Below are 12126 nucleotides of genomic sequence, written 5' to 3'. Positions count from 1 at the left end.
AAGGCCCATTTCTGAGGGTTCTAATAAGCTAGTTGTAACCCCCCTCCCAAGTTGCCAATCAAAGAAACAAGCAATGGTGAAGGGCAGAGAGAGGAGATCTGGGAAGAACAAATGATGCTGACAGAAACTTTGAGATTTTATAGATGAAGGGAAGCAAAGCTGGGCACTGGGATAGTGATAACAGAAGTGAGCTTGGTCAGTCAGGGGTCCGTTGCTTGTAGTCTCAGCCCTGATTCTTCAGTGGGTTCAGAACTTGTCTAGCTCTCACAGGTTGGTGACTGTTGCTTAGGGTGCTGCTTTGATATCACAGCTGTCACCCTCACTGAGAGCATGATGTCATCCTGGAGCTGTTTACAAGGCTTGCTGCAGCATAAGCATAGTTTCAATTTCTTGCCATAAAGATACTTATCAGTCAGTCCTGTCCTTCCTGGAATCCCAGTTCTTACCAGGAGAAAGTGACTCAGGAGGAAAGGAAGCTAACAAGGCAAAATAGAATTAGTTAAGCCCATAATTGATTCCCTTTAAACTTGATTTTTTTCAGTCAATTCCTCTCTATATACTCATTACTTTAGTTATCTTGATATGCTTTGCCTTCATTTTTATTGCAAATAATACCACACAAGTATCTCTCATTTCATACATTATGAATTAACATGGAATTTCTGGGTTAGAAGATATGTACATAAAACATTTAAATTTATTTTTATAACAAACGTTGATATCACAAACAATATATGTAATAAACATGTAAACTTTAAAGCATGATAATATCATAGTGGATAGTGCTTTTTAGTTTTTTAAAGAAGAGTTACTATCTTTTTTCTTTTTTATTATTTCTTTTTTTTTGAGACTATAATATACATTTCATTGTTTCTCCTTCCCATTTCCTCTCTCCAAACCATCTCATATACCTCTCCTTGCTCTTTTCAGATTCATGGCCTCATTTATTTTATTAATTGTTGTTACCATCCTTTATGTACATGTGTATACATATGTATTTCTAAATATAGCCTTCTCAGTCCATATAATGTTACTTGTATGTAAGTTTTTGGGGCCAACAATTTGGTATTTGATAACTACTTGGTGTGTCCTACCCTGAGGAGGATTATTTCTTCCGTTCTCAGCATTCCTAGGCTGCTTGTAGTTCTTTGTGTAAGAGGCCTGGTTTTTTCTCTGTGTATTTTGTCATGTCTATTGTTGCCCTTTATCAGCTCATGCTTAGGTAGTCACGATGATTAAATTTTATGGGCATAACTTCTGATATTACTCTGAGACACAATCTCACAGCAAACTCCCTGATCCTCTGGCTCTTACAACCTTTCTTATCTTTCTTCTGCAGTGTTCCCTTAGCCTTAGCTGTAGGAGTTGTTTTGTAGATGTATCCATTGGGACAGGGCCCCACAACTCTGCAGGTTGATTGGTTATGATTTTCTGTAATTGTCTCTGTCTGTTGCAAAGAGAAGTTTCCTTTATAAGGGATGAGGACTGCACTTATCTGTGGATATAAGAACAAATATTTAGAATGTAGTTAGGAATTAGTCTGATTTAGTAAACTGATGGTTGTAGGTTCTTCTCCAAGATCCATGATTTCCTTAGTCTTGGGTAATTGGCTAGGTTACCAGTTCCAGGCATGGTTTTGCTCTTGTTGAATGGGTCTTAAGTCCAACTAGAGGGTGGTTGGCTACATAGGATATAGAAATGAATACTTACATTGGTATGGATTTTCATTTATTGATACAATTTTAAGATCAATTTTGTGATATATATATATGTCTCCTCTTGTTTAGGTATTATGTTTATACTGATCTTTTAAGATGTAATGCATAATTAAATACATATTATTTAGTCACCTATGATAGTCAAAACTTATAATTAGGTTAGTTAGGTGTTCTAGATATACAGAGGTAAATTTGAGATGGATGGATATTCTTCAAACCTTTCGAAGACCTACAGAATATATAGCATTTTAAATGGTTTAGAGCTCTTTATGACAGTGAGACACAACTGCTCCTGGCACACCAATTATGTCAGAAAAGTTGAGCATCGAAGAAACTCGTTATGGATTTTGCCTTTAACATGGCAAGATTAGCCATTTGGGCAAGAAACTGCTCTTGACTGGACAGTTTGATAAACTGGACATGCAGGACCACAGGACAGTGACTGATGAACTTGCAGAACAAGACAGTCCTGAAGGACTCCTGCTTCCTGGAGAAGTCTGCCAGACACACTGTGGCCTATAGGCTGAAGATGGATGCCCCAACATTACAGAGGAACTTTGGGTGACTGTCCAGGTAGTGAGATGTCTCTGTCAATTCTAGAGTTTATATATTATCCTTCTGTGGTCTTTGATGGAGTAGAAGACAGATAGTTATGGTTATAGTTTTCTTTAGTTATTATAAAGATAAGTTACATATAAGACCTTAGACTCACAAGATAAGATAGATAGACTATTTTCTTTAAATCTTGATAAATGTTAATGGTCTAAATATTATAACTATAGTTCTTACTTGATAACTGTTTTGGTATATATTTTACTATGTTAATGGTAAAAACCCTTCTTTTTTACTTAGACAGAAAAGAGGAGATGATGGGGAAAGTCCCTCTGTGTATATGTTTGTCTTATTGGTTGATAAAGTACTGTTGGCCAATAGGAAAGCAAGATAGGTGGGACTAGGAGGCAAGGAGGATTCTGGGAAATGTAGTAAAGATAAGTCTTGTGATCCAGGCAGGAAGTGACATAGCAGGCCGACTTAGAATATAAGCAGGGACAAGCAGAAAATCACTGTCTTTCTCTTCCTCCTCCTCCTTTTTGTGGAGTCACCATGTGACCACCAGGAAGACAGAATGTAAGGCTGGCATCCTCTTTAAGTTCTTATAAAATATATAGATTAATAATTATGGTTGATAATTAAGACTGAGCTAGCAGATAAGAAATCCTAGTCATTGGCCAGCAGCATTGTATCTAATATAAGTCTCTGTGTGTTACTTGGGGCCCTAATGTGGTGGCAGGTGGCTTGGCATAAAGATTTATCATTACAGGCTACTGTCAAGGCATATTGTGGGAGCCCCTGCAAGCTGCACTGTGGCAGAGAAATGAACTCCAGGAGAGAGGAAGGAAACCCAGTTCATGACATAGTTAGCCAGGCTAGTTCAAACTTCTGGCATCTGACTCCAAGCAGTTTGTTTTTTTACATATTTAAATATAGTACAACTTTGGGGAAAGGCTTCCTTGTGACAATGTTCACAATAAAGCTTAGGGCATTTCTACATTGAAACTCCTTTGCAAAGTCCATATATCTTTTGTGAAGTACCTGTGATCTGTTCTACAAGAATGGGTTCTACTGACTAAGAAACAATGCTAAGAAAATGGCCCCCAAAGGGAGTGGCACTATTGGGTGGTGTGGTTTTGTTAGAGTAGGTATAGCTTTGTTGGAGTGAATTTGTCACTGTGGGGGTGGGCTTTGAGGTTTCCTATGCTACACCCAGTGACACAGTTCACTTCCTGTTGCCCATAGATCAAGATGTAGAACTCTCAGCTCTTCTCTAGCACCATGTCTGCCTTCACCCATCATAACCCACCATGATGATAATTGGACTAAACCTCTGTAAGCCACCCAATTAAATATTTCCTTTATAAGAGTTGCCATAGTCATGTGTCTATTCACAGCAATAGAAATCCTAACTAAGACAGAAGCTGGTACCAGGGACTAGGTTATTTCTGTGATAGACCTGACCATGCTTTTGTTTGAATAAACATGGACCTTGGGGCTATGGATTAGAAAATTCATTGCATGCTTAAAGTGCTACTTAATGGGCCATACTAGTAGGAACTCTGAAAACAGTGGTGCTGAGTGTGATTTAATGAAATGTTGGGGGCTGGCTAAGAGTTTTCAGAGAAGAATTTTAGCATGTTGCCTAGAGATTGTTCTCATGATATTTTAGTGAAGAATGTGACTACTTTTTGCCCTTGCCTGAAGAGTCTGCCTAAGGCTAAAGTAAAAAGTTTTGGATTAATTCCATTGGCAGAGGAAATCTCAAAACAGCCTAGTCTAGACTCTGTTGTGTGGTTTTTTAGTGGTAACTCTAATGAAGATATATAATAAAAAAGGAGAAAGCTAAGAAAGGAAAAATACAAATTGTACAATTAGAGGAGAAAAGGAGCACCAAAAAATGGAATGAAGCTAAGTCCTGTGTTCAAGGAGCTAAACCGATTAAGAAATGAAATAAAGAGAGTGGTGACTTCAGGGCAAGATCCCACCCAGCTAAGTTTCCAACTTGTGAAAAGTAATTAAAGAAAGGCGTAGAGTCAGGTATGGTGGTACATGACTTTAATCCCAATTCTCAGAAGGCAAAGGCTGGCAGATCTCTGAGTTTAAAGCCAGCCTGGTCTATAGAGAAAGTTCTAGAACAGCCAACCTTAAGCAGTGAAGGAAACCATTGAAAACAGAAATCTGGTGAAGATGTAATTAAACAAGGTGGCGTGTTCTAACCCCAACAAGCAGCAGAACTTGTCAGCTTTGGCCACATGGCTCTGACTTTGTCATCAAGGAGTGACTAAGGAAAGCTGCTAAGGCCAAACGTGTGTCAGGGGTGTCCCTAAATAAAGTCCCTGAATAAAGCGAGGCCATTTCATGAAGCTGTGAAGATGAATCCTGGGTTGCCTTGGAGACCCCAAGATGGTAGAGATACCAGAGCTATGGGATACCTGCTAAGAAAAGCTGCTAACAGGGAGTGGAATCAGCCCAAGAGAAAGAAGTGTGTTACAATCAATAAAGCTGAAAGGAATTGGAGATCTGAAGAGTGTTTTGATATCAGATGTGGAGATGCAGAGCTTGGAGTTTGCCTCTACAGTTTTTGGTCTTGCTTTGGTCCAGAATTTCCTCACTATGCTCCTAATATGGTCCTTTGAAAGAGCAGTGCACACTTTCAATTGCTGAATCATCCTTCCCTAAATTTATTTTTAATTTTTTTAGACAAGATCTTACTACTGTGTAGCCTGGCTGGCCTGTAACTTACTATGTAAACCAGATGTCCTTTAACTTACTACTTCTGGAGTGATGGGATTAAGGTGTGCAACCATGACCAGCTACTTCTTTCATGTGCTTTGTTTCTATATTTTTATTCTATATTTTTAAATGGGCAATGTAATAAGAATTATTTCCAAGACTAGGGCTGGGGATGTAGTGGTAGAGTTTTTGCCTATTTATAAGAATACATAAAAGTGGAGAAAATTAGCAGAGAAGCTAAAAAAATAACAACAAAATTCCTGAAGAGAATCCACCTAATTCTTTGTGTAGCTTTTTCTTTTTCTGTTTTTTCAGGGAAGGGATAAGACTTATATATCATGCATGTTAATTAAGAGCTCTATCATTGAGTTGCACACAGCCTCTGTGTATCTTCTAGCTTGTACCCTTATGTTTAGGGATCAAAGAGAATCAGCAACATGTGCCAAGGCAGTGGATATTTTTACTTTTCTATATTTTTATGTTTATATTTATTATACAGATATGTGGTTCAAAATGCTGTATTATCTAATTATTCTGTAATAATTTCACCTAGAATATTTTAAATCATAATATTACCTATAATAAAGTTAAGTGTACATTATATCTCTTAAGGAATAAACTGCTTCAAAACAATGTTTGGTTAATCACAATAGCTTAAATTTGAATAGGATAAGATGAAGAAATGCCAGTGTGACTTGTAGACTCTTATTTCCTCTTTAATATCTTCAAGTAACTCATAGCATTTAGATTCAGCTTCATTTCTGTTAGGTGAACACACTCTGAATTTCAGAATATGTCTCCTTTTTCTCTGTTGTTGGTATTATAGCTTTTCTTGGTTTGAGATCTATGAATATTTCTTCATGCTGTCTTCTTGAACTTGTGTTCTTTTCCTTGAAATCAGATGATGATAAGAAAGTGGTGGAGCAGGATGGGGACAGGAAGAAAAAGAGAAAGGATCAGAGTCCAGACTTATTGTTTATATTACTTGAAAAGGCACTCTTTCTCAGAACCTAAGTCCTCTCTGGTGGGAAATCCCCCAGATAGCTTCTCCTTCACAGTCTGGAAACCCCCATCGGCAGTGGGTGTTTTCTCTGTTCTTTCCTTCCTTTGGAGGCAACAATAATATGACTAGAAGCCAAGGACTAGCGTAGCAAAGATGTGCACTAGAATCTTGCTGACTAGCTAGTACTTAAATGGGTTTTAAGTACTTTAGTGGGTTGGTCTTGTTTATCCCTAAAGATACCAATTCTTCACCACAACATGAAAACATCAAATTAGGTCATGCTTAATAATCTTATGCAGTTTCTGAAATATAAATTCTCATTAAATATTACTTTTTGTTATTAGTTTATTAATTTATTCACACACTGTATATTTATTAAGCATCTTTCTATGCCAGATAACAAGCTGAGCATGCAAGTGTTCTAAAACACAATCATGGTCTTCAAGGACTCACTGGGGATGATAGACAAGCAGATAGGTGATCCCATTGCTACAGAAAAAGGCTTCAAAAGAATTTAGGAGGAAGTATGGGAGAATAACCCAGAACCAGAGGGAAAGAGTAGGGGCTCTTGGAGGCAATGCTGCCTGTGTTGTGCTCTTACACACTCATGGTGTTGTGAGTAATGTTGGAGGGAAAGGTATGCTTACTGACTGGGGAAGGCAGAGCTCCATGTGTTTAAGAAAATAAAGGAAATGTGTTGATGAAGATGGACCTGCAGATCTGCAGTATCAGACAACAAAAATCATTCCTAATAAAAATCATTGCTAAGAATGATAAACTCGCACTGTACTCTCCTGGCAGCTCTTGGTCAAGGCAGCTCTTGCTACCTGTGACTATGCAAATGCTGGCACCCAGACAGTCACTGACAAGGAAGGACATAAAGTTAAAAGAGTATGTAGCTATAAGCAACATTTTACCATCTACTCTCCCTCTTGCCTGCCTAGAGAAACATGAATATTTAAACGCTTGGGCAGGAACAAAAACGTTCTAAAGAGATATTTATGTTCCTCTCTTTAGCTGTCAAACTGTTGAGGCAATAGGCCTCCCTAACACCCAAATTGGAATTTCCTCAGGAATCTCATGCTGGGAGAAGGAAAAGACTGAAACCTGATGCCAGTCAGATGGCAGAGTAGAGAGCTGGTCTCCTGGAAGGAGATTTCACATAGTTCTGGTAACTTGTCAGGCTACCATGTAGGACAGATGAGAGCCTAAATAATGATTATGGCAAGGACCACACCTTGGTTAAGACAACTTGTTATGAATTCGCCTAGATTCTTCAACACCTACACCTCATGTCAGGGAGTTGAAGATGGACTTGGAGGGTCATTGGACCTCTTTGTCCCTTATTCAAAGTGGTCACACTTAGAAGATAATATGACCACTCTGAATAAATCTCCATTCTCTGCTTTTCACTATTACTGTTTATTTAATTGGCATATGGAGGATGAATGGCCAAGCCTAGGTTGTGAGGGCTTCAGAGCCCAAGTCTTGGCCCAAACAATTCTGAATAAATATACAAGAAGGTAGTGACTTCGGAAAGGAATTAAAAGGTGAAGGAGCTCTTTGCAGACCAAGCTTGGCAGCTTGGCCTTTCTCTTCTGTCAGGCCTTCTCACTATCCCCCTACAAGGCTATTTCCCATTCACCTTCAATCTGAGATGAATTTTTCTGCTGGAGACTGATGATGTTTCTGAATTCCAAGATCCTGTTGAACAGTTGTGGTCAGAAACTGGGATTTTAATCCTTGAGGACAATTGGGAGTTTGAGAGAGATCTGAGAGAAGAGTAGAACCAGCGGCACTCAGTATATTCTACAAGGCATTCTTCCCTTCATGTGAATCCTGTGTTTAAAAAAGTATATTACTCCACCAAATACATCAATAATAGAAGAGCTTCAATATACTTTTCATTAGAATTTCAAAATATTTGAGTAAGCTTTTAGATTGTCTTACTATACCCAGGTACTCTGTAAATCCAAGTTCTTCAGAATGGGACCTTCTAGAATAAAATGAAATTGTTTAAGATCTTCCAGTAGGAGAAGGAGGGATGGTGCCACCCCTAACTAAGAAACTGTTTGTAATTGATACTGCATTGCAAAGGGAAAAATCAGTTTTCTCCAACGGAGTCTCTCATTGGGTAAATTAACCATACTTTACAGTAGGCCTCATATTCAGGAGTAGTTGACATACAGACTAACTCATTGGTATTTTTGTGGGCTTTTTGTTTCATTTTGCTTTATTTTGGCATTTTCTGTCTCATTGGTCTTTTGCTTATTTGTTTTGATTTTCATTTTTGTGGGTTTTTTTTTTTTTTTTTTTTTTGTGTGTGTGTGTGTGTGTGTGTGTGTGTGTGTGTTTGAGAGACACACAGATAGAGAAAGACCATAAAGTTGGATGGGTAGGGAGGTGAGGAGGATGGGGGAGGAACTGAGGAGGGTGAGAGAAATTTCAGTAGGTGAAGGTATTTGTACATAGCCACTGCAAATACTGAAAACAAAGATAATAACTTGGAATTTTACAGGATTCTTTGAAAATATCTAAAGTACTTTTAATAAACAATTTTGAAAATTAGTTCCATGGAATGTCCTGAGAAGCCAGTGACAAGCTTGGAATATTAGGAATATTATTGGTATTAGAGTAATTGGGTAAGTTTCCTGAGGACACACAGCTCACTCACATTCTTGGTCTTATCTAAGCAAATCTCATGAGTGAGGGAACTAGTAGCACCTTCATGTGCCTTTGAGCTCAAGGAGGAGGAAGGTATCCAAGAATCACAGTGGGGAAATCCAGGAACTGTGGTATACATATGGAGAAAGGTGGGAGTCAGGATTTAACTGTTGGCTTTGGATTGTTCTCAAGTAATATGTTTGATTTACAGGTCCTGAGTCAGGGTTGGAAATGTATTAGAGGTTCAAAACCCGAGAATCCAAAGTGTGTGTGTGTGTGTGTGTGTGTGTGTGTGTGTGTGTGTGTGTTTATAAACATTTTATAAGCAAGGTTTTCTGAGCTGGGGAGACATTAAGAATGGCCTACAATTATCTAATTTTATAGACCTGTGTTAAAAGAGGGGAGCATATTTCCATAACATAACTCTGAAGTCCAGGGTCATTTTCTCTTGTGTCTTATACGAATGTCTTATACATTCTTCCCAGTTATTGGGAAAAGGTTCCTGATAGTCTGGTCGGTCAGCACCAATACTACCTGTCCTCTCTGGGTATCCTTGCTTCTAGAGAGGTCTGGAGCTCTTAAAAGCAGTTGGAGAGGGCTACCAAGTATCATGAATTATCAAGCCAGTGAAAGTCAAGGCCAATGGCTGGGCAGTAATAAGGTGGGTTTGGAAGCCCTTATCATAGGAGGGCTATACTATGTTCAGAACTAGGAGTACAGATGGAGTAGACTAAGGGAAGAAGTTTGTACAAAGAGTGTCCATTACTAACTCCACCCCAAAGAAAGCAAAAGGAAATTCTTGAGGACAAAGGTTGTTTCTAAACTGGACAACACAACGGTCTTGGGGATTTCCAACCCAGATACTCACATATAAGCAGACTCCGGGACTCTCTTCTCACTCAGCCTTTCATTACAGACATGGCCTCCTGCATCTGTGTAAGTTGGGGTCTGAAGGGAAAGTATTTCCATGCATTTGGGAATGCAGTTCCACAATTCAGGGGGGTACAGTGCCTGGATGGGGAGGTGGTTGGGTGGGCACAGTTTAAGAGGCAAGGCAGACATTGATAACTGCACAACAGAAAGGAGGTACTCTGGAGAGAGGTTGGTCACTTGGCTTATTGTATTTGTTGTGTATGTACACACACATGCAGGGGCAGGGTCAGAAGACAATCTGCTGGGGTCAGTTCTGTCCCTCCACCACCTAGGTCATAGGGATCAGCTCAGGTGGTGAGGCTTGGTGGCAAGAACATTTTATCAGATAAGCCATTTTGCCAGATAAACTGGGGAGAAATGGCAGGGCACTGTGCTTCAACCAGGATGGGCAAGCTGTGAAATTAGAGAAATAATTTTCAGAGTTCTCATCCTTAAGCTTTTCTCTTTTCAAAGGAAAATTCCCCTAATCTCATTTAAGTTATCAGTGATCTAACATGTTACCTTAAGTGAGACTATGTCCTCATGAAGAGAACCTGCAATCAGGGCAGTGCCCAACACAGGATGACACCTCCACTGAAGGAACAGCTGAAATATCTAGGTTGGGAAGATGTTTTTTTTTAATGGAGTATGAGAAGGTTTCCATAGGGTTTGCAGGCCTGATTCTCCCCCCATCTTCCAGAATTCTGCAGCGAATGAAATTAAACTTAGATATAGTTCCTATCTTCAGGATTAGGATCCTGGTTTAATTAAATGAGGATATTATGCTTTATAACAATAGTTACAAAAAATACAAAAAATATATAAACAATATTAAGCACAGCATCACCACAACCTGGGCATTAACAGAAATTGATGGGAACGTTAATAAGAAAGCAACGGTGTGGAGATTATGACTTAATCAGGGTTCATTCTGAATTAGACATAGAGGGTGAATGAAGCACGGCTGAGAGTATCCTCTGAAGCTGCCACATCTGGGAAATCTGCTTCGGAGTTGTTTAAGAATCTGTATACATCTTTTGAAGCCCTGTATTGTCTTTACTTTTGATATCTGGCTTAGGAGAGGCAAATTAATAAGGTAGGAAATTGGTGATTACATTGGATATATATGTATATATACATATCTCAAGAGGAATGAGACTAATGTTTTAATTTGTGTCATAATATGGCAATTAAACAAAAGTTTCAATAGAGGGAGAGATAAGATTGTTGGGTAGGAGCTGGAGGGCCAAGCAGATGGAACAATGAACGTGAGGGGTAGGGTGTAGAGGGTGGCAGGCATTCTAGGTGACTTCCTTGCCTTTGTTTTCTTAGATTGTCCATTCTGAGAAATGGCCATCAATGACCTTTGACGCTACTGAGAATGACAAAGTGAAGAAGATAAATGAACATATCAGATCCAAAACCAAGGTTTCTGTGCAGGACCAGGTCCTTCTGCTAGGCCCCAAGACCCTCAAGCCCCAGAGAACACTCTCATCTTATGGCATTAACAAGGAAACAACCATCCACCTCACGCTGAAGGTGGTGAAGCCCAGCGATGAAGAGCTGCACTTGTTTCTGGTGGAGTCAACCAATGAAGGGCAAAGGCACCTCCTCCCAGTTCGAAGATCCAGCTCAGTGGCCCAGGTGAAAGAGATGATTGAGGGTGTGACTGGTGTGACCCCCAAGACTCAGATTGTGACTTGCAATGGAAAGAGGTTGGAAGATGGAAAGACCATGGCTGACTACAACATCAGGAGGGGCAGTTTGCTCTTTCTGACAGGGCACTGCATTGGGGGTTGACTATGTGGATGGGGTGATAAGAGGATCAAAGCCCACCCCTTTTAGCTTTTACCAATCACATCCTTTGATGATTTCCAAAAATTAAGGACAATGAAATAAAAATTGGAGATGAGGGGGTGGATTAAAAACATTTGTCAAGTCCGTGATTCCTTGTTTCTGACATACTTCATTGAGTGGCAGGATTGCTGCTGAGAGCGGAAACTGAAATATTAGTCAGGTGTGGTAGTATACACTTTTAATTCCAGGACTGGGGAGTCAGGGACAGGTGGATTCTTGAATAATTGTTGAACCAAATTGAGTCTACTTACAGAGAAGTAATGTATTATGATTTTTTTGCCCCAATAGGATCACAGTCTAATAAATGATTTAGAAATTCATTTACTTATCATCCCCTCTTCTTATTTAAAGATATTTGATATGAAATAAAATCTAGTACCTTCTCCATCTGCTGTGTCTAACACCTAACAAAATGTTCATCTCTGGGTAAGGAAGGGAAGGGGTTAACTTCTGGGTTCTTCTGACTGATAGAACTTCCTTCACCATCAAATAGCTTTCTCCGTTTTCTTTCTATTTGCTCCTCTGTCTCACTCCTGGCCACATGCATGGCTGCTCTCTCATCTTCACCAATTCTAGTCCTTTCTCTTCTTTAAAACTAGTTCAAAAGCCATATCCTGCAGATGGGATTCCCAGCTTAACCAGGCCTGGCACAACTGCCTATACATGCAGATTTTCCTTGTAGTC

General features: G+C 39.3%; 1 protein-coding gene across 3 annotated transcripts in view; it reads left to right on the top strand.

The window, feature by feature from the left end:
- Positions 1–11762, top strand: part of Ubd (ubiquitin D) — a 49121-nt gene extending 37359 nt beyond the window's left edge. Inside the window, exons 1-2 of one of the 3 annotated variants that reach the window (XM_027388711.2) lie at positions 9049–9609; positions 10918–11762. In XM_027388711.2, coding sequence (XP_027244512.1) covers positions 9592–9609; positions 10918–11385 — 486 coding nt within the window. In that variant the 5' untranslated portion in view covers positions 9049–9591 and the 3' untranslated portion in view covers positions 11386–11762. Of the gene's footprint in view, positions 1–9048; positions 9610–10917 lie in introns of those variants that run through there. The other 2 variants (XR_004771565.1, XM_027388712.2) reach the window with 2 other exon arrangements.
- The last annotated feature ends 364 nt before the right edge of the window (positions 11763–12126 follow it).

This window comes from Cricetulus griseus (assembly GCF_003668045.3).
Source record: "Cricetulus griseus strain 17A/GY chromosome 1 unlocalized genomic scaffold, alternate assembly CriGri-PICRH-1.0 chr1_0, whole genome shotgun sequence".
Taxonomy (NCBI): Eukaryota; Metazoa; Chordata; class Mammalia; order Rodentia; family Cricetidae; genus Cricetulus; species Cricetulus griseus.
The sequence above is the reverse complement of the archived record's forward strand: the minus strand, read 5'-3'. Positions and strand labels throughout refer to the sequence as shown.